Source organism: Grampus griseus (assembly GCF_964374135.1).
Source record: "Grampus griseus genome assembly, chromosome: 3".
Classification (NCBI taxonomy): Eukaryota; Metazoa; Chordata; class Mammalia; order Artiodactyla; family Delphinidae; genus Grampus; species Grampus griseus.
Genome location: NC_139019.1, coordinates 169040476 through 169063449, shown reverse-complemented (window position 1 = coordinate 169063449; position 22974 = coordinate 169040476). Strand labels below are relative to the sequence as shown.

Here is a 22974-nt window from a genome sequence, read left to right as displayed (position 1 = left end):
AATATACTAAAAACCACTGAAGTGTACACTTAAAAAATAACATAATTCTCATAACAAAAAAAATTCATGTTATATTTTTCATTAGAATCTCTGTTCCTTATAGGCTGTGTGACCTTGGCCAGATTACTTAACCTCTCTGAGCCTGTTTCCTCATATGTAAAATGGGAATAATGAAATCCACCTCTTAAGGGTATTGTAAGGATGTGGTCTGGATTACACTAAAGCTCTTAGAGCAATCCTTGGCCCATGGTAAGTTTTATCGAAGTGTTTGTGCTTGTTATTATTATTATCTTATATAACGTAAGTCAGAGCAGAGGAGAAGATTGGAGAAGTGCAATTTAAAACGGATTTTAGGGCATTCCTTTGGTGGTCTAGTGGTAGGAACTCTGTGCTCCCATTGTCAAGGGCCCGGGTTCCATCCCTGGTCAGGGAATTAAGATCCCAGGTGCCATGCCTCGTGGCCAAGAAAAAAAAGGCCACAATCTAAAATATATAAAGAAAAAAGGGGAAACTTTTCAAAAAATTTCCCCCTATTTTTCTTTAAGGCTGTTTGGCCAAGAGGGGGCATGGGACTTCTCCAGGAAATACCCCAGGCCCACGGGGCCATGTGGGATAGGCTGGCCTCCGAGGTGATGGCTGCCACCAGGGGGCGCTGGGGCAGCAGGAATTGTGGCCGTGTGTGAAGTTGCCCTTCCCTACGTGGTCTCCCCTCCAGGCCTTTGCCCATGCTGTGCCCATCCCCAGGGACACTTTTCCCCACCAATGGCTCATTCCGACTTAGGCCTCTGGTGTCAGCTTACTTCCTCCTTCCAGAAGATTCTCTTAATTCCCCCAAGGCTGGTCAAGGGTCCCCTTTGGGCCTCCACAGCCCCGTACACTTCATCACAGGCCTGATCTCCCCATAATTCTGTCTCTGGCACTGGACAGTGAGCCCTGAGAGGACAGAATGGGGGTGTCTCAGGTCACCTGAGAGGGTGACTACTCAGTCATCCCTGTGCCCAAGGGCCTGCACACAGTAGGAGCTCAATAAATGTTGGTTGGCTAAATGGATGGAGGAATCCATGTCCTCTCCACTCACTGCCCAGTGAGCTCCATGGGGGCAGGGACCAGCTCTGTGTCCAGGGCACCCAGCATGTTCTACACACAGTAGGTGCTCACTAATTGTTTGTCAGAAGGATTTACTTTACTGAACAGTTATTGTGTGCCACATCCTGTGCTGGGTTCTGAAAATACTGCAGTGACCAAGACACATGGGCCCCCAGCTCTCTCAGGGTGGGCAGGGTGTAGTGAAGAAGCCACAAATTAACAAGTAACAAAATGAACAGGAATATTTCAAAGAATTTTAAAAATCTAGGGACTTCCCTGGCAGTCCAGTGGTTAAGACTCTGCACTTCCAGTGCAGGGGGCACCGGTTCGATCCCTGGTTGGGGAACTAAGATCCCACATGCTGTGCAGCACAGCCAAAAAATAAAATAAAATAAAAATAAAAAACAGAGGTCATCAATTAACAGGCTGGAGAGTCTCCATATGGGCTAGAATCCAGTAGAGAGATGCCTGGCTCCTTCTCCTGCCCCAGAAGGCTACTTATAAGCTGTGTGACCTTGGATAAATGACGTCACCCCTCCTGGCCTCAGTCTCCTCATCTGTAAATTGGGAGCATTGTTTCTAGCTCCTGGGGCTGTTGAGAGGATTAAGTGTGTTCATCCAGCACGTAAAGACCTTAGCCCAGGGATTTCAAAATGATCATCCTTTAAATATACGGGGTTGGGGACTTCTCTGGTGGTACAGTGGTTAAGAAAGAATATGCCTGCCAATGCAGGGGACACGGGTTTGAACCCTGGTCCAGGAAGATCCCACATGCCGCGGAGCAACTAAGCCCGTGCGCCACAATTACTGAGCCTGTGCTCTAGAGCTCACGAGCCACAACTACTGAACGCCTAGAGCCTATGCTCTGCAACAAGAGAAGCCACCGCAATGAGAAGCCTGTGCACTGCAATGAAGAGTAGCCCCCGCTCGCCGCAACTAGAGAAAGCCCATGCGCGGCAACGAAGACCCAATGCAGCCAAAAATTTTAAATAAATAAATAAATAAATTTATAAAAATAGATAAATATACTGGGTTGACACAGGGACATGTAGGTACTGGAGTTCCAGACTGGAGGTCACTATGTCCATGGTACAGGTGAGAAAGATGAGGCCCAGAAAAGGGCTGTGACTTGCGACTCACAACATCTCAGGGATGAAATAGGGGCTCACATTCTGAATGGGCCCACTTCTCCCTCCTCTGCCTCCACCCGGTCCAGCCCCCATCCTCACTGGCCTGGACCAGTCCCCTCTGGGCTCCCAGCTTCCATCCTTGCTCCCCAGTCTGCCCTCCCCGCCCCGGCCAGAGGTCGCCCATGAACACCTGAGTCAGGCCCCGCCCCTCCTCTGCCCACAGCCCTCCATGGTCCCACCTCCCTGGGGGTAAAAGCCCAAGTCCTCCCTGAAACCCACAAGGCCCTGCACGACCTGCCTCGTCCCCTCCCCCTCCCGGTCCTCACCACCCTCTCTCCTCCTCACTCACTCTGCCCATCTTTGCTGTTCATGCAACAACGCAGGCACGGTCCTGCCCCAGGGCCTTTGCACTGCCTGTTTCCTCTGCCCAGAAGATCTAACCCTTCCTTCCCAAGCTTTTCCTCCAGGTCTCGGCTGTAATGCCACCTCCTCAGAGAGGCCTTCCTGGCCACCTGGGCCAAAGTTCTTCCTCCTGAGGCACCCCATCACCGTGCATGCCCAGTTTATTTCTTCTGAAGTCTCCTCAGTTTCTGAAATTATCTTGCTTCCTCATTTGATGATTCATTCACCACTCCCTTCCCTCCACCTCTACCTGCGATTGAAAAGAGAGCAGGGGATGGTTCACATCTGTCTTCGCGCCCACTGCACCCCAGTGTCTGGGACAATCCTGGCACACAGTAGGAGCTCAATAAATATTGGTCAACTGCAAAAATGGCCTGTTAACTGCAGCTGACTCTAGCCTTAGTGATCCGAAGCCGTCTGTTTGGGAATTCCCTGGTGGTCGAATGGTTGAGACTTGGCGTTTTCACTGCTGTGGCCCAGGTTCGTTCCCTGGTCGGGGAAATAAGATCCGCAAGCCACACCAGAGCGGCCAAAAAGAAAAGAAAAGAAACTGTTTCCACAACCCCACCCGGAGAATCCAATCTCCCCAAGTTTCATGTCATGGCAGGGAAGCCGGAAGCAGACCTTCGACAAAATCTGAGTCAGCGACTAAAATAGTAAGTGCTGCGTGACAGTCTGGGTGACTCACACCAGGCCCGCCCTTTGGGGTGGCTGGTGGAGGAGGAAAGGGCATGCTAAGTCAGTGTTCAAATCACGCTGTTGGGCGAGAGGAGGCCTGCAGCTTCCCGGATCACCTGGCCCACATAGCCCTTCCTGGGCTGGCTTTCATTCCCTCCCTTGGAAATCCGACTACTTCATTGCAATCTCCCCACTTCCCATCTGTGTGACTTTGGGGACCAGAATTCACCTCTCTCTGCCTCAGTTTTCCCCATCTGTAAAATGGGGACCAGCAACAGAAGCTTCTACCGTTGGGGGGGGGTCATTTTTGAGGATTAAAATACGTTTAGATGGTCCAGTGGTTAAGACTGCGCTTCCACTGCAGGAGGCGCGGGTTCGATTCCCTGGTCGGGGAGATCCCTGGTCAGGGAGATTCCGCATACCGTGCAGTGAGTCCAAAAATTAAAAAAAAAAAAAAAAAAGGTTTAGATTTAAAGCCTCCAAGACGGATAAACGGTGAGTGCTCAACAAATATTAATTCTATTCTCATTCTCAAAAGGTCTGAGACCCTGAAAAAGATTAATCCCCTTCATACCGGGCACAAAGTTAATGAGCACTTACACTGTCCCTGGTATTTCACTGTTATCGCACACGATCTGCTGATGACCTTGGAACAATCGCCTCATAAACCCATTTCTCAGATAAGAAAGCAGAGGCTCGGAGAGGTGAAGGCACTTGCTGAAGATTACACAGTGTGATCAGAGCCCAGCCTTGGTGGGAGCATCAAAGCAGACCCCCGCTTCCCCCAAAAAGGGCTGCAACAGAAACAGCTAAATGTACTCACAATGTCTTTTCTCTCCACCTTCTCTGGCATTAGAACCAACACTTCTGGCAAAGCACGTGACCCATCAGAGGACTACATTTCCCAGCTTCCTTTGCAGCCGGAGATGGGCCATGTGACTACATCCTGACCAATGAAATGAAAGCAAACGTGCGCAACTGTTTGGCTCCTGTCCCTTTCATGGCAATAGCAGCTACGTTTTTATCCTGACAGATGGCCAGGCAGAGGTCTCCCAGAGGACAATGGCGCTGTCAAAGCATTCAATAAATATTTATTACAATTAAAACACCATACCCATGGGGCTTCCCTGGTGGTGCAGTGGTTGAGAGTCCGCCTGCCGATGCAGAGGACACGGGTTCGTGCCCCGGTCCGGGAAGATCCCACATGCCGCGGAGCGGTTAGGCCCGTGAGTCATGGCTGCTGAGCCTGCGCGTCACGAGCCTGCGCTCCGCAACGGGAGAGGCCACAACAGTGAGAGGCCCGCGTACAGCAAAAAAAAAAAAAGAAAAAAAAAACACCACCATACCCATACCCCCAACCCATTCCCCACCACCACGGTCCAGAGAGAGGGAGGGATTGACTGAGAATTTGTAAACAAATCCAATTCTGGCTACCTGGAGGGCCAGAAAGTCATGGGGTCAATTTTCTCGGCAGTGTCCTGAAAGTAGCAAATGACCCCATGTTCCACTGACCCCTGGAGATGGGGAATCAAGGCCGAGGTTATCAGGTCCACTCGGTCATTCCGTTTCTGGCGTCTTGTCCTCGGGCGCCTGCGTCCCTCTCTGGTTCCACATATGGTTGTTGAGTCCCAGCTGTACCATGTGTGCATGATGTATGATGAGGGGCTGCAGCCCAGAGCTCTGAGGGTGCACAGGTGAAGTCTGTGGGAAGTCCGCAGGCTGCGGGAAGGCCTGGGGCTGCGGGAAAGCCATGGGGGGCTGCGGGAAAGCCGGTGGGGCCATGCCCGCCAGCCAAGGAGGCAGGGATGGCGGCTGATGGCCCGGCCGGGTGGGAAAGGCTGGTGGTGGGCCTCCGAGGGGCCCCGGTCCCCCAAAGGGCGCCTGAAGCACAGGAGGCTGCCGAGTCTCAAATGGCATGTAGCTCCTGAAAGCTACCTGGAGCTTCTCCATCTGCCTCTGGTAGGACAGGTAGTTATGGAAGTAAGCTGACTGTGCGGCACTCCACGCCGCTGCCTGCTGCCGCTCACCCTCCAGGTGTTGGCTGTGCTCCTGCAGGGCCCGGACATCCTGTTCCTTCCTCCACTTGGCCTTGCGGGCCCGCAGCTTCTGGGACTTGAAGGTGTTGGCCACCTTCTTGGCGAAGATCGGGGAGTGCTCGTCCAGCCACACCAGGGCGGTGAGCAGGCTGGACGTGCTGGGGCTGAGCTGGGTCAGGGAACTCTCCAAGGGCAGGAAGGGGATCACGCAATCCTGCCACCCGTGCCGCGTGAGACTGCTCATCAGCGACTGGTTCGCCTGGTGCTGGCTCAGCCGGCAGTCGAAGTTGGAGGTGAGCAACAGGATGGTGAAGGCCGAGTGGTCTAAGGCGTCCTGCAGGCAGTGCAGCTGGCCGCGCCCTGGCACCTGGAAATCTTCGCAGAAGGTGGCGCCGTCGCTCACGCCCAGGGCTTCCAGCCTCTCGCGCACGCGCAGCGCGATGTGCTCGTCAGCGCCAGCGTGCAGCACCACGAAGTTATAGAACTTCTGCTCCGGCGACTCCAGCTCAGGAGGAGGGGGCCCCGGCTTCGAGACGGTAGGGTGAGCCTTAGGAGGGGTCGATGGAGACGAAAAGGGAGGGGACGTTTTGGGGGCCGATGGAGTCGGTGGGCGTGGCTGAGCCGCCGGGTAAGTGGTGTCTTCCTCTGAAAGTTGGATTGGCGTCTGATCCGCGACAGGGCAGGCGTTTCTGGAAGGCGAGGGGAGAGATTTGGGAGCTGCTGGCACATCCGTGCACTCCACCGAGTAGTGACTGCTGGTTTTTGGAGCTTCCGGGGGGTCGTGCAGGCTGGCGGGGCATGCATCTGCGGCCACCTCGGGAAGCCTGGGGGCTGGGCTGTTTGGCCGCACCGGGGGCCCGGCAGCCTCCACTGATGGGGGCCAGCTCATCTCCTCGGGCTCCTGGCAGCCCATAGGGGCAGGCTCGGGCACCGGGCTGGCCCGGGGCTTGTCACACAGCTTGCTGGGCCCGTGGGGGCTGTGGTGAGTGCTGAGGAGGGCCATGGTGGGCGACTGGCTAATTTCCAAGTTGCTGGCCAGGGAGGCCGGGCTGCCGGTGGATCTCAGGGAATGCCCTCTGCTCCAGTCCGAAAGGTCCTCGATGGGCCGCGGATCGCTGCGGGTCCTGGAGGGTGATGCCGAGGACGGCAGGAGGCACCCCAGATCGGAGTGGAGAGTTTGGATGGCCTCCAGGTCCCTAAGGACGTCCCATCCGCACCGGTCTCGTGCCTCTTCCTGGAGCTCCCCCAGCTGTGGGTCGTCCCTGGACCTGAAAGCACGGACGGCTGCGCGGTAGGCCTCCTCCCGCATTGGCGCTGGACACAGCCTCTCCTCGGCAAGAAGGTGGTACATCCTGGCAACGGCCCGGGACGTGTCTGGGGGCTCCTCTGGGGCCTCAGTGCTGTCCACACCAGCCCACTGGTGGGCCACCAGCTTCGCCACGGCATCCTCCTTCAGCGCCTCCAGGGAGATCCTGGCCTCGGTCTCCTGGCCCAGCTTTAGGAGCACCAGGGCATGCAGGAGGTCCGCCCCCCGGCAGCCTGGCCGCAGGGTCTTCAGCTTGTGCTTAAGATACAAGAGCTTATCCTGGCCCACCGCGCCTAGAATGTCAAAGGCGCCAGAAAGCGACGGCCCTGTGCTGGCCATGGGCACAGGTTGGTGTGGCCTCCGGTGGCGGGAGAAGCACTGGGTGATGGAGTCATGTTCCACACGCCGCCCCCCTGCGCTGCAGGCCCGGTGTCCCTACCTGCTCACGGGTACTAGGTCCCCTGGGGGCTGCAGAGCAGACCTGTGAAGCAGAAAGACATGGTTATCACCAGAAAGGGGGCTCTGGGAGGCGGCCCAGACAACGCCCCCCCCCCCATGCCTTCAAAACTCACCAGACCTATCACCAGACCTTGACCTTGGGCAAGACTTCTCACCTCCCCCACCTTCCCTCTCCTCCTCTGCAAGAGGACAGCAGAGGTACCTGCCTGGTGTCACCCAGCGGGTAGCTGCTACTATTTTCCCCATTCACAGAGGAAGAAGGTGAGCCAGAGAAGTGAAGTCATTTGCCCCAAGTCACACAGCCGGTGACAGATCTGGGATTTGTTTGTTTTGTCCAAAAGGCATGCGGGATCTTAGTTCCCCAACCAGGGATCAAACTTGCACCCCCTGCAGTGGAAGCATGGAGTCCTAACCACTGGACCACCAGGGAATTCCCAGAGCTGGGATTTGAGCCCAAGCTGTCTGGCTCTAGAGGCTGAGGCTATGTGCGTAACTACAAGACTATACTGCCTATTAGGATGATAATAAGCCCACTTATGGGATTGTTTCAGGGAGCTGAGTTGCGTTAACGTATGGAAAGCTCTGAGCCCAATGACTGGAAGTCACTCAGGAAGGGTCAGCCTCCTAGATGGCCCCCAGTGACCCCACATCCTGGTATTCAAGCCTTGGGTGGTCCTTCCAATGTTGTCCCAGAGTTCTGTGAGATTGATAGAATATGGCAGAAGTGATAGGCTGTCACCTGTGACATTAGGTTATAAAAGACACTGGCTTCCTTCTTAGTCACTCTCTCTGTCACTCTGTCGGGGGTAAACCATGATGTGAGTGGTCCTCTAGAAAGGCCCACCAGGGGAGAAACTGAGGCTCCCCACCTCCAGCCACATGGGGGCGCCAATCTCAGGCTCCAGCCCCAGTTAAACCTTCAGATGAGGCAGCCCTGGCAGACAGCCTAACTGCAGCCTCATCAGAGACCTAGAGCCAGAGCCATCCAGCTCATCTGCCACCAGATTCCTGATGTTCAGAAACTATATGAGATAATAAATGTTTGTTGTTTCGAAGCCACGAAGTTCTGGGGTAATTTGTTCCACAGCAATAGCTAACTGATACAGGTTGCATTATTACTATAATGAGTTAACCATGACCAAGGGCCAGATCTATGCCTAACACTGCTGCTAAGCCCTTTGGAGGCTCTTTCCTCTTCTCTCCATTTCTTGAAATATGCCAAGCTGGTTCCCACTTCAGGATCTTTGCATGCACTGTTCCCTCTGCTTGGAGCACCTGACCCCAGATCTTTGCTTGGGTGACCTGAAGCTCATCCTTAGCCCCCAGGTACAATGGTGCAACCTCAGGGAGCCCTCCATGACCACCCCGGTTCTCTATCCCAGTCTGTCTCTCCATGTCCCCCCACAACAGAATTGGCCACTGGGTGAACTTTTCCTGTGTGTTAAACCTTCCACATCTGTCTGCCTCCCAGTCACCTTGGGCATTATAGGGTTTGTGGAACCACACAGCAGGTACCTAACAAATACTTGTTGAATGAATGAATCAATGTATGAATGGGGCCAGCAATATTTCCTTCCAATACTGTCGATAAGAACACAGGCACAGGGCTTCTCTGGTAGCACAGTGTTAAGAATCCACCTGCCAATACAGGGGACACGGGTTTGAGCCCTGGTCTGAGAAGATCCCACATGCCGCGGAGCAACTAAGCCCGTGCACCACAGCTACTGAGCCTGACCTCTAGAGCCCACGAGCCACAACTACTGAGCCATGTGCCACAACTACTGAAGCCCGCGTGCCTAGAGCCCATGCTCCGCAACAAGAGAAGCCACCACAATGAGGAGCCTGCGCACCACAATGAAGAGTAGCCCCCGCTCGCCACAACTAGAGAAAGCCCGTGTGCAGGAACAAAGACCCAACACAGCCAAAAATAAATAAAATAAATAAATATATATATTTTAAAACGCTTAAAAAAAAAAAAAACAGGAACAAGGATGTCCACTCTCACCACTTTTATTCAACATAGTTTTGGAAGTCCTAGCCACAGCAATCAGAGAAGAAAAAGAAATAAAAGGAATCCAAATTGGAAAAGAAGAAGTAAAACTGTCACTGTTTGCAGCTGACATGATACTATACATAGAAAATCCTAAAGATGCTACCAGAAAACTACTAGAGCTCATCAATGAATTCAGTAAAGTTGCAGGATATGAAATTAATACACAGAAATGTTTCATTCCTATACACTAACAATGAAGTATCAGAAAGAGAAATTAAGGAAACAATCCCTTTTAAAATCGCATCAAAAAAATAAAATACCTAGGAATAAATCTACCTAATGAGACAAAAGACCTGTACTCAGAAAACTATAAAATACTCATGAAAGAAATCAAGGATGACACAAACAGATGGACAGATATACACCATGTTCTTGGACTGGAAGAATCAATATTATCAAAATGACTATACTACTCAAAGCAATCTACAGATTCAATGCAATCTCTGTCAAATTACCAATGGCATTTTTCACAGAATTAGAACAAAAAATTTTACAATTTGTATAGAAACACAAGAGACCCCAAATAACCAAAGCAATCTTGAGAAAGAAAAATGGAGCTGGAGGAATCAGGCTCCCTGACTTCAGACTATACTACAAAGCTACAATCATCAAAACAGTATGGTACTAGCACAAAAACTGAAATAGATATCAGTGGAACAGGATAGAAAGCCTAGAGATAAACCCACACACCTATGGTCAACTAATCTATGACAAAGGAGGTAAGACTATACAATGGAGAAAAGACAGTCTCTTCAATAAGTGGTGCTGGGAAAACTGGACAGCTACATGTAAAAGAATGAAATTAGGGACTTCCCTGGTGGCACAGTGGTTAAGGATCTGCCTGCCAATGCAGGGGACATGGGTTCGAGCCCTGGTCCGGGAAGATCCCACATGCCGCGGAGCAGCTAAGCCTGTGTGCCAAAACTACGGAGCCTGAGCTCTAGAGAGCCCATGAGCCACAACTGCTGAGCCCGTGTGCCACACTACTGAAGCCCACACGCCTGGAGCCCATGCTCCACAACAAGAGAAGCCACTGCAATGAGAAACCCGCCCACTGCAATGAAGAGTAGCCCCCACTCGCCACAACTAGAGAAAGCCCGCGCACAGCAACGAAGATTCAACCCAGCCAAAAATAACTAACTAAATTAAAACAAACAAACAAAAAAACCCAATCCCTTAAAAAAATAAAATAATATAAACTCAAAATGGATTAAAAACCTAAATGTAAGGCCGCACACTATAAAACTCTTAGAGGAAACCACAGGCAGAACACTCTTTGACATAAATCGCAGCAAGATATTTTTTGACCCACTTCTTAGAGTAATGAAAATAAAAACAAAAATAAACAAATGGGACCTAATGATAATAATAAATATATATATTATATAATATAATGATAATAATAAAAAAGCTTTTGCACTGCAAAGGAAACCATAAACAAAACGAAAAGACAACCCACAGAATGGGAGAAAATATTTGCCAACGAAGCAACCCACAAGGAATTAATCTCCAAAATACACAAACAGCTCATGCAGCTCAATAACAAAAAAAACCCCAAACAATCCAATCAAAAAAATGGGCGGAAGATCTAAATAGACATTTCTCCAAAGAAAACATACAGATGGCCAAAAAGCACATGAAAAGATGCTCAACATCACTAATTACTAGAGAAATGCAAATCAAAACTACAATGAAGTATCACCTCACACCAGTCAGAATGGCCATCATCAAAAAATCTACAAACAATAAATGCTGGAGAAGGTGTGGAGAAGAAGGGAACCCTCCCACACTGTTGGTGGGAATGTAAATTGGTACAGCCACTATGGAGAACAGTATGGACGTTCCTTAAAAACTAAAAAGAGAGCTACCATATGATCCAGCAATTCCACTCCTGAGCATATACCTGGAGAAAACCATAATTTGAAAAGACACATGCACCCCAATATTCATTGCAGCACTGCTTACAATAGCCAGGACATGGAAGCAACCTAAATGTCCATCAACAGAGGAATGGATAAAGATGTGGTACATATATATATAATGGACTATTACTCAGCCATAAAAAAGAATGAAATAATGCCATCTGCAGCAACATGGATGGACCCAGAGATTGTCATACTGAGTGAAGTAAGTCAAACAGAGAAGGACAAATACCATATCATATCACTTATACATGGAATCTTAAAAAATGGTACAAATGAACTTATTTACAAAACAGAAATAGAGTCACAGATGTAGAAAACAATCTTATGGTTATCAGGGGGGAAAGGCGGGGAGGGATAAATTGGGATACTGGGATTGACATATACACACTACTATATATAAAACAGGTAACTAATCAGGACCTACTGTATAGCACAGGGAACTCTACTCAATACTTTGTAATGACCTATATGGGGAAAGAATCTTAAAAAGAGTGGATATATGTATGTGTATAACTGATTCACTTTGCTGTACAGCAGAAAGTAACACAATATTGTAAATCAACTCTACTCCAATAAAAATTTAAAAGAAAGAAAGAAAACACACACAGAGAAAAGGTCTTTCCCAAGGACACAGAACAAAGACACCATGGAGAGTGTCCCAAACCCCCAAATTTAAATCCCCAGGCGCTCAATTTACATCACATTCAGACTTGGAAAAAGCATAGCCTCACGTCCAGTCCAGGGGGCCGAGAACACTTTCTCTGCCCCTCAGCTAGGCCTACTGCCTGTTCCCCACTGGTGTCCACGTTGGGACCCGCCCCACCCCCAAGCCAAGAACAGTGCATCTGCACCAGGGACAACTCTATCCCCCCAGAGGACACATGGCGACATCTGGGGACATTTCTGTTGTCACGACTGCATGGAAAAGTGCTCCTGGCATTGAGTGGGTGAGGGCCAGGATGCAGCTCAACATCCCACAGTGCCCAGGACAGCCCTTCAAGAGAATGACCGAGCCCCAGACGTTGCTAAGCGCTGACGTTGAGGATGCCTGGTCTAGATGAAGAGCTGATTCATCCATCAACCCCCTTTGCTGATAACTCACAGACGGCACTGTACACATGACTCAGCTTTTTTTTTTTTTTTTTAATTCATTCTGAGCGGATGCCAAATGGCCCAGGACCAAGGTCGATGGTTCCAGAGGTGTGACGGGGATGTGACCGAGCAGAGTGGGCAGAAGAGAAGTGGCCGAGAAGCATCAGAGAGAGAGGCGGTGCTGGGGAGGGGGGGCGGGGGGGGGGGAGGAAGGACGCAAGGAGATGAGCGGCTGTCTGACTGTTTCGAAATTGAAAGCGGCCTGACATATTGAAATGCTGATAGGCACCAGGAAATAGCAGAGACCCTAAAATGGAGCTGACTTCCTAGTATGCGGGGACAAATGATCGGCGGATACATGAGTGAAATTCATGATATATCACAGTATGAATGCCGCGGAGAAACAAGGAGGGAAGGAGAGTCATGAACTCCAAGAATGGGGGCGGAGGGGTGCAGTTTTTTGTTTTATTTGGTTGTGCCGGGTCTTAGTTACGGCACGTGGGCTCCTCAGTTGTGGCACACAAAGTTCCAGTTGTGGCATGCCTGTGGGATCTAGTTCCCTGACCACGGACGGAACCCCGGGCCCCCTGCACTGGAAGTGTGTAGTCCCAGCCCCTGTGCCACCAGGGAAGTCCCTGTGTGCAGTTTTAAACGACGTAGTTTAGGAATGTCTTGATGAGAAGAGAGATTTTGACAGGACATAAACATGGGGAGGGAGTGGGGACATCTGAAGGAAGAGAGATCCAGGCAGAGGAAACAGCCCGTGCAAAGGCCCTGGGGCAGGACCATGCCTGGTGTGTTGGAGGAACAGCGAGAAGGCCTGTATGTCTGGAGCAGAGTGAGCGAGGGGGAGAGAGGAAGGAGGGGAGGGCAGGGAGGGGACGGGGCAGGTCGTGCAGGAACTTGTGGGCCTGAGTAGGGGGAAAGGGGGGCACTTGGGCTTTTACATGAAAACCTAGAACCACCTCGACCTGTCTAAATGCCGTGGTCTTGCCTCATGTGTGTTGCCGAGAAGGAAAATGGGCTCAGTGGGACCACATCTGCTAACTTTTCAAGAGAAGCCAGAAACGCAGATTTTCAGGAATCTGCTCAGTTGTGTCGAGTTAGCAATCGATTCAAATATTTTAAAGAGACCTTATAAGCTTAAAAGAAAAAAAAAAAAAAAAAGCAAGCCAATGTGCCATCCGCAGAGTAAAAACTCTGAACATATTTGTTGCAAATAATAAATAAAGGAAGTGTGTGAAGAGGCGAAAGTTATACATACACAGCATTCATTCATTCATTCAAGCAGTAATTTTCCAGCATCTGCCATGTATTGGACACTGAATGTATCAGGACAGAGAGAAGAATAAAACAGGAATACTCTGCCTTCTTGGAGCTGACAGTCCCCCCCCAAAAAAGAAGGAAGATCATTATTGCTTAAGTGCTTTCTTAGCTCCTGAATTATTTTTCCATAAAGAAAGACTAAATGTTAGCCATATATTACTGCAGAGTTCCTTTTTTCTTTTCATAAACTTTTTTGCTTCTTTCAAAAACAAATATCAATATATGGCAACTTACGGCAACAAAGTGGGTATATGTATATATAATATACAAACCTAGTATATCATATCTCTTAATTGCTCCACTGGCCTTCCCGCTATCCTTCAAACTTGCCAGGCACAGTCCTGCCTCAGGGCCTTTGCACTGGCTGCTCCTTCTGCCTGGAACACTGTTTCCCCCATGTATCCCCACAGCTCACTCCCTACCTTCCTTCAACTTTTTGGTCAAGCCTGCCCTGATGACACTGTGCACAGCTCCCTAGGAAGGGGTCACAAAGTATGGCCCATGGGCTGTTTTAGTAAATAAAGTTTTCTTGGAACACAGACACGCTCACTCATTTACACAGGGTCCATGGCTGCTTTGAGGCTACAGTGGCAGAGCTGAGTAGCTGCAACAGACACCATGTGGACCATAAAGATGAAAATATTCACTCTCTGGTCCTTTCCAGAGAAAAGTTTGCCAACACCTGGGCTACAAAACAGGCATATGATTTTTTTTTTTTTCCCATTCCATAGAGGGGCAAACTTAGATTGCACAGCTAACGACGGGCAGAACAGCCCTATGGCACCCATGTTTGTAACCCTAAGACCAGATGCCTGTCTCTCCAGCCCATATAATTATTACGGGGGATAACTGGCTGTTATTGGTTGAACTGGGTTCCCCCCTCACCAAGTTCAGATGTTAAAACCCTAACCCCCAGGACCTCAGGATGTGACTACATTTGGAGATGTGGTCTTTACAGAGGTAATCAAGTTAAAATGAGGTCATAAGGGTGGGGTCCTAATCCAATAAGACTGGTGTTCTTATAAGGAGGGGAGACTAGGACACAGACACCCACAGAGGGAGGATCACGTGAGGACACAGGGAGAAGACAGCCGTCTGCAAGCCAAGGAGAGAGGCCTCAGAAGGAACCAACCCTGCCGACACTTTGATCTTGGACTTCCAGCCTCCAGACTGTCAGGCAATAAATTTCTGGTTTTTAAGGCCCCCAGCCTGTGGGACTTTGTTATGGCAGCCCCAGCTCCATGTGGCTACTGAGTACTGGAAATGTGGCTACAGCTACCGGGGAGAAAGTAAATATTAAATTTTATTCATATTTAATTCATTAAAATGGAAAAACTGGGTCAGTGTAAAAAAAAAAAAGTTTCCCCATTAAACCCAACTTTGGGGACTTCCCTGGTGGCACAGTGGATAAGTCTCCACGCTCCCAATGCAGGAGGCCCGGGTTCGATCCCTGGTCAGGGAACTAGATCCCACATGCATGCCGCAACTAAGGAGCCCGCCTTCCACAACTAAGACCCGGTGCAACCAAATAAATAAATAGATATTAAAAAAAATAATTATCAAGGTAAAATACAATGCATTTAAATAATTGTATGTATTAAAAAATAAATTCTGTAAGTACTGTTATCTCCTCTTTAAAAAAAAAGACCCAACTTTGTTTTGGTAGGATCAGATTTCACTTAAACTGTGAAACATGTAGCATCTGAATTGAGATCTGAAAAAATACACACCAGATCTTGAAGAATTAGTCGAGAAAAGGTATGTAAAGGCCGCAGCTGGATTGGAAGCCAGGCTGCCTGGCCCTAGAACCCACTGAGCCTGTGGTCTCCAAAGTGTATCGCCAGAGATTCCAGCTTACATGGGCCTGGTTATATGGCCTGAGAAACAGACTTATCTAGTTTTAATTGAAACAGCCCCTGAAATGAGCTCATGGCCAGACTACTGGAAGAAAGTGGAGGACAGACGTTGTTGCCATAATGCAGGCACAAGTAACAGAAAGGCAAAGTGGGACTTCCCTGGAGGCACAGCTGTTCAGAATCCGCCTGCCAATGCAGGGGACACAGGTTCGAGCCCTGGTCCGGGAAGATCCCACGTGCCGTGGAGCAACTAAGTCCATGCACCACAACTACTGAGCCTGCGCTCTAGAGCCCATGAGCCTAGAGCCCGTGCTCCACAACAAGAGAAGCCACCGCAGTGAGAAGCCCATGCACTGCAACAAAGAGTAGCCCCCGCTCACCGCAACTAGAGAAAGCCCGCGCAGCAACGAAGACCCAACGCAGCCAAACAATAAATAATAAAAATTAAATAAATTAATTTAAAAAAAGAGAGAGAAAGGCAAAGTGTATAGTTTCTCCCATCTCTGATGTGAGCTTGTTGTCGGCAACAAAATGGCATAAAAACGATGACGATCAGGTGGGACCACAAGTCAGCCAAAACTTACCGAACTATCAAAACTCCTTGAAGTATCAGATATCTCCCTCTACAGCAATGACCCTCAGATCAACTGTTCTTTCCACCTCTCAGTGGCTCCTGGGAACAGCTGCGTGTATAGTAACTTAAAAAGAAAAAATCGCTGGGAACTCTACTCAGTACTCTGTAATGACCTATATGGGAACAGAATCTGAAAAAAGAGGGGATATATGTATATGTATCACTGAGTCACTTTGCTGTACAGCAGAAACTAACACAACATTGTAAATCAACTAGACTCCAATAAAAATTAATTAAAAAAAAAAGATGGATGGACCTAGAGACTGTCATACAGAGTGAGGTAAGTCAGAGAGACAAAGACACATGTATATTAACACATATATGTGGAATCTAGAAAAATAGTACAGATGAACCTATTTGCAAAGGAGAAATAGAGACACAGATGTAGAGAATAAACGTATGGACACCAAGGGGGCAGGGCAGGTGGGATAAGTTGGGAGATTGGGACTGACATATAGACACTACTATGTATAAAATAGATAACTAAGACTTCCCTGGTGGTCCAGTGGTTAAGACTCCATGCTCCTACTGCAGGGGGCCCGGGTTTGATCCCTGGTCGGGGAACTAAGATCCCGCATGCCACGTGTTGCAGCCAAAAAAAAAAAAAGTTAAAAAAAATACATAACTAATGAGAACCTACTGTATAGCACAGGGAACTCAATGCTCTGTGGTGACCTAAATGGGAAGGAAATCCAAAAAGGAGGGGATATATATATATATACGTAGAGCTGATTCACTTTGCTGCACAGCAGAAACTAACACAACATTGTAAAGCAACTATACTCCAATTAAAAAAAGAGAGAAAAATCAATCACCTGGTGACACGCGCCCTCCAATTTTTAACGAATAAAGGGCACAGCTGATAAAGCGTGAAGGACGGGGCATGAACGGGGCCAGACATTAAGTTCATCACGCACTGTTCACTCTGAAAATTCAAGTTCAGTACTTAGGATCTGTGTCCTATTCTGAATTCAGGTTCTAGGTCAATAAAATGTTAAAAGGAAGAAAAGTTCACCAACTCCCGCAACTACACCACGGGCAGCAGTGTGAGAAGAAAATTTGAATTAGCTGCCAATGCTGAACAGAGGAGGTGCTGTGTGAAACTCTGGTGTTCTGGGTTCTCTTGGAATCCAGACGGTCAACAAGAACAGAGTGGCAGCTGCCCTTGTCCTGCCCTTGGCCACAGCCTCCCCCCTTTATGGGACACCCACCCGAAATGAGTCAGCTCCAGGGCAAGAGAGAGCAGTGGATGGAAGCATGCTCTTGGGGTTCAAATCTCAGCCGTATGGCTTCCAGGCTGTGACCTTGGACAGGCCACAAGCATATTGGTGCCTCAGTCTCCTTCTTTGTGGACTGGGTACAAGGATGACCTCTTCCTGCGAGGACTGCCATAGGTCGAATGAGTTAATCCGTGTAGAAATGGTACAGAGCCGTGGCTAGCACACCCTCGGTGCTCCGTGAGCCTTAGGGTACCTGACAGCTGTCTGCCCCCAGCAGTACCCGAGCTGGAGGCCCCCGCAGCAGAGGCTCAGGGCTGGGCTTGTGGAAAAGCTCACAGCCAGACTCAGAATTAGCCAAGCAGGGGCTTCCCTGGTGGTCCAGTGGATAAGACGCTATGCTCCCGGGGACTTCCCGGGTGGGGCAGTGGTTAAGAATCCGCCTGCCGATGCAGGGGACACGGGTTTGAGCCCTGGTCTGGGAAGAACCCACATACCGCAGAGCAACTAAGCCTGTGTACCTAGAGCCCGTGCTCCGCAACAAGAGAAGCCACCGCAATAAGAAGCCTGTGCACAGCAACAAAGAGTAGCCCCTGCTCACCGCAACTAGAGAGCCCACGTGCAGCAACAAAGACCCAATGCAGCCATAAATAAATAAATAAATAAATAAATAAAAATACACTCCCAATGCAGGGGGCCCAGGTTCGATCCCTGGTCAGGGAACTAGATCCGCGTGCCGCAACTAAAGATCCTACGTGCCGCCACTGAGACCCAGTGCAGCCACGTAAATAAATATTAAAAGAAAAAAAGAATCATGCAGGCAGGCCCTCCCACGCCTGCACTCCTGGCAAACTGCCTAAAGTCACACCGTGTTTCTCCTCCATCTCCCCGCCGGCCAGCCTGAGCCCCGATGCAGCGCCCCCTCCCCAGACACTGTGCCCTGGCATGTCCCCCGTCCACTCCATCTGCCCTGCCCAGCGACCACCCCAACCTTCTGGAAACCTGGCTTTCATTCTGCCCACCTTCCACAGCCTCCAGGGCAAAGTCCACTCTGCACCTGACAGTGGGTGCCGGGGACAGCGGGGTGGGGGTGGGGAAGCACCCACTGGGGTGAGGGACCCGGCTCTGCCACCTGCCAGCTGGTGGAGCCTGTCTTCTCAGCCTCAGTTTCCTCGTGTGTAAAACCAGCAGGAGAGTGGACCTCGTCCTGAGCGAGAGTTCAGAATAACAATATAAGAAACCGTACAAATCAGAAATAAATACTGGCAGAATTTCTTTTTTCTCTTCTTTTATATTTGTTCACCAAATCTGGAATCTGCCTACCCCCTCCTCTCCTGTCTACACTCTTGGACAATCTCTTCACACACAGAGGGAATATTAATTGAGCACCTACTGTGTGCCAAGAGCTATTGTAGGTGCTGTTGCAGACCCCCGGCCCTCTTGGAGCTCACAGTCTAGTTGGGGGAGACCCGGGATGAATGAGAAAGTAGTTCATTGCAGAGAACGGATAGAGCCATCAAGAAAATGAGCCAGGGTGGGGGAGAAAGGCAAGGACTGGGGGAAACGCTGCCGAGAACTGGAGATCAAGGGAGACCTCTGGGAGGAAGTGACATACGGGAGTTGAGACCTGAAGGAGGTGGGGGAGCAACTCAGGTGCATATCTGGGGAAAGAGAGTTTCAGGAAGTGAGGACAGCATGTGCAAAGGTCCTGGGGTGGGACTGGACCTGATGTGTTGGAGGCCCACGTGTCTGGAGCAGAGTGAGCGACGGGAGAGAGGGAGGAGGGGAGGGCGGGGTGGGGGGGATGGGGCAGGTCAGGCAGGACCTTGTGAGACAGAGGAGGGAGCCCTGGGGAGCTGCATGCAGAGCTGGGAGGGGACCTAATTCAGGTGCTCACAGGTGCCCTCTGGCTACTTCAGCGAGGACAGATTCGGGGGTGGGGTGGTGAGGGCAGGAGAGAGGGTGGGGAGGGGACATGGGTGGAGGTGACCACTGGCTCAAGCAAGCAATGATGGGATCCAGACCAGGTGGTGATCTCCAGGAAGGATCTCTGGAGACCAGCACACAGTATACTTACATAAATAAATAAGTATACCTTATAAATAAATACTTATTGGCTGAATAAATCAGTGAGTGGACAGAGCAGTGCCTGGCACACAGTAGGCACCCAATAAATGTTTTCTGCTTGAATCCTTCCTCCCCAAGAAGACAGCCTAATCGGCTCCTACCAGGACTGGCACATAGTAGGGGCACTTCACTCCTTTTGGCTAATTAAGAAATGTTCCAGGGGACTTCCCTGGTGGTCCAGTGGCTAAGACTCCATGCTCCCAACGCAGGGGGCCCAGGTTCTATCCCTGGTCAGGGAACTAGATCCCACATGCATGCCACAACTAACAGTTCTCATGCCACAACTAAAGATCCCGCACGCCGCAATGAAGATTCCACGTGCTGCAGCTAAGACTCGGGGCACCCAAATAAATATTTTTTAAAAAAATAAGTGTTTACTGAGCACCTACTATGTGCCGGGCACTGTGCAAAGCAAAGGACAACGCTGCGAATTAAGACTATTTTGACTGCCTGTTTACCAGTAGAAAAGGGAGGCACAGAAAGGTAGAGTGACTTGCCCGGGATCACACAGGTAGAAAGTAAAGGGGCAGTAATTTAAACCAGGCAGCGTGGCTGCAGGGCCCCTGCCTTTATTCACTGAGCACCTACTATGTGCAGTACCCCTCCCATGCCTGGATCTGAGGAATCCTCAAGCCTGGCCAAGGTACCGGATAGCTGCCCTCTGCATTTGGCACACATTACTGTGACAGGTCGCACTTTTGCTCCCTGTGGCTCCATGAGGACACTATTTGGCCCCTACTGTGTGCCCAGTGTACTGAACAGTGTCTCCTGGCACGCAGCAGGTGCTCCATAAATGTTTGCTGAGGAATGAATGAATCGTCCTTATTCGGAGGAGGACACAGAGGCCCAGGCAGGTTCTGCAGCCTGGGGCAACCCTCCCCCAAACTCTGGAACCCAGACCTCAGCCTGCCCAGGTCACACTGTGGTGTCCCCTCCCCCAAACCCCTGCCTCAGCCGCAAGGAGCGGAAAGGAACACAGGTACCCTGAAGAAGTCCTGGGCCCAGCCGAGTGGTACCAGCGGCCTGGGCAGACTTGGATCGACTCCTGGGCAGGTACCAACCAACCCCGTTCCCCACGGGAAGGGGTGGGGAACAGGGGGTTGAAGATTCCCCGAGACCCATCTCAGCTGATGGATGGGACCCGCTGAGGGAAGTGCACTCCCCCAGTGGGAGAGGGGTCACGGAAGCCCCTGGATAAAGTGGGGATTCGGGGCCCTGGAGGAGCTGGGGGAGCGGCAGTGGGGGGTGGCGATCACCGGGCGGGAAGAACCGGGGCTGGGGCAGAGAGAGTGCCCAGTTTGGGGAAGAAATCAGAAACGCGGAGGAGGAAAGCAGTATTGGAAAGTAGTACGTCATGTTGGGGAGGATTCGGGGTGTTGGGAAAGAGTTGGGGGGGTGGGGAGGACTTGGGCCAGGAAGGGGTGTTGGAGCATTGGGGGGCGAGGGGCACTGAACACGCGGCGCAAGGACGTCCAAAGCTCCCAGTGCGGGGCAGCTGGCTTCGAACCCTGGCGAGGGGCGTGGGCAGCCGGGCCCCCTGCAGGCCTGCGGGGGTCCCCTGCCCCTCCCCAGCCGGCCCTCGCCCCTTCCTCACCTACCAGGGATCGCGGGGGCGGCTGGCTGCGCCGCTCGTGTCCTCGGGGCTGGGGCTGGCGGCCGGACGGCCTGGCGGCGGTGCCAGCGGATGGCAGAGCGCGGAAGGCACGCTGGTGCCTCCAGGCGCACGGCCTCCGACCGCCCCTTCCGCGTCCGGAGGGGAGGGAGGAAGGGGATGAGATCACGCTTTCCCAGCGGGACCGGGAAAGTCCCTGAGACGCCCCGAGCGACGCCCTCTGTCCCTCCGCCGGCTGCCCCTTAGGGGACGTTTGGGCACCTCCGGGGTGCCCGGGCGCTGGGGACCACAACAGGGGTCAAGGGTGACGACAGCCCTCGGAAGCCCACCGTCTAGTGAGAAAGAACCACAGCGTTTAAATTAGTTCATCTCAATTAGTAATTAATGTTTTCCAGGACACCGAATAGAGGGGATGGGATAATTGGGGGGGACGGGGGTGGGAATCATGGCCACCCTGGAGGGATTTGGGGACGCCCATGTGGTTGGAAAAGGGACAGCAAGATGGCATACCTTTTTGGCCGCGCAGTGCAGCTTGGGGGATCTCAGTTCCCCCACCAGGGATTGAACCTGGGCACTCCGCAATGAAAGCGCAGAGTCCTAACCACTGGACCGCGAGGGAATTCCCAAGATGGCATATCTTGAAGCTGCAAACATGACGTTTTAAAATTCATAGGGAGCAGAACTAACTAAAGCCTGTAACTAAAAAATAAATATATATATAAAATAAAATTCACAGGGGTCCTGAACCCAGGGCTTACATATCTATTGGGCATAGTTAAATCACGGTGCTCAGAGCCCGTCATACTTCTGGGACCGACGAAAATGTTTTCATTTCTCTTAAAATCAGAAAGGAAAAAAAAAAAAAAAAAGAAAATGAATATAATCCAGCCTGAATTATATGTGTCTTTATACCAACACAGTTGTAAAATGTAATTTAATTTTTTTTTTTAGTGGAGGAAGAGGCCCACAGAAGCCATAAATAATATACCTTTGATTGGGCCCCTTTGTCACCCGGAACCTCTTGTCAAAATACCGTTTGCTATAGAAAACAAACTTCTGGTTACCAAAGGGGAAGGGGGTGGGGGGAGGGATAAATGAGGAGTCTGGGATTAACAGATACACACTACTATGTATAAATATATAAAATATTGTCGGTCTTAGGCACCATAGTGTCTTTATTACAACTACCTATGCTGCCGCTGTAGCCCCAAAGCAGTCACAGGTGATACCTCAGTAAATGGATGTCAGCTGTGTGTCAATAAAACTTTATTTACAAAACCAGGTGGCAGGGACTTCCCTCGTGGCGCAGTGGTTAAGAATCCTCCCGCCAATACAGGTTTGATAACCAGGTCTTCCCTGGTGGTCCAGTTGCTAAGAGTCCGTGCTCCCAAAGCAGGGGACCCCTGTTCGATCCCTGGTCTGGGAATTAGATCCCACATGCTGCAACGAAAGATCCCGCACGAGGTGACGAAGATCCCGTGTGCTGCAACTAAGGTCTGGAGCAGCAAAATAAATAAATATTTTTTAAAATAATAAAATGAATAACCAACAAGGTCCTACTGTATAGCACAGGGAACTATATTCAATATCCTGTAATAACCTATAATGGAAAAGAATCTGAAAAATATATATATATAAATAAAACTGAATTAGTTTGCTGTACACCTGAAACTAACACATTGTAAATCAACGATACTTCAATTAAAAAAAATATCATTTGTTAGATGCATCAAGCCCAATATAGGAGGTTACAGGGAAGTCCATTATGTTGACATATACTTATTAAAAATTTCTTTAACAACAACTTAGTGATCCATCCTTGGATGAATGGGGTCCACCCACACAATGGAATATTATTCGATGTTAAAAAGGAAGGAAATTCTGACAAGCTACAACGTGAATAAACCTTGAAGACATTGTGCTCAGTGAGATAAGCCAGAGAGGGAGGGACAAACAGTGAGGTCCCTAGGGAGGTCAGATTCATAGAAACAAAGTAGGTGGTGGGTGCCACCCCTTCGGAAGAGGAAGACAGTGT

At 50.2% G+C, this 22974-nt stretch overlaps 1 protein-coding gene across 1 annotated transcript; it reads right to left on the bottom strand.

Annotated features, from left to right (window-relative positions):
- Positions 1–4384: 4384 nt before the first annotated feature.
- On the bottom strand, positions 4385–21056 carry TICAM1 (TIR domain containing adaptor molecule 1). The gene is made up of 2 exons (XM_082651643.1): positions 20926–21056; positions 4385–7119 (listed from the first exon to the last, which is right to left on the bottom strand). The coding sequence occupies exon 2, from the start codon at positions 6975–6977 to the stop codon at positions 4854–4856; it is 2124 nt and encodes a 707-aa protein (XP_082507769.1). The 5' UTR covers positions 6978–7119; positions 20926–21056; the 3' UTR covers positions 4385–4853.
- Between the last annotated feature and the right edge of the window lie 1918 nt (positions 21057–22974).

Coding starts and splice junctions, on each gene's coding strand:
- TICAM1 (XM_082651643.1), bottom strand. CDS start 6,977: ATGGCCAGCACAGGGCCGTCGCTTTCTGGCGCCTTTGACATTCTAGGC.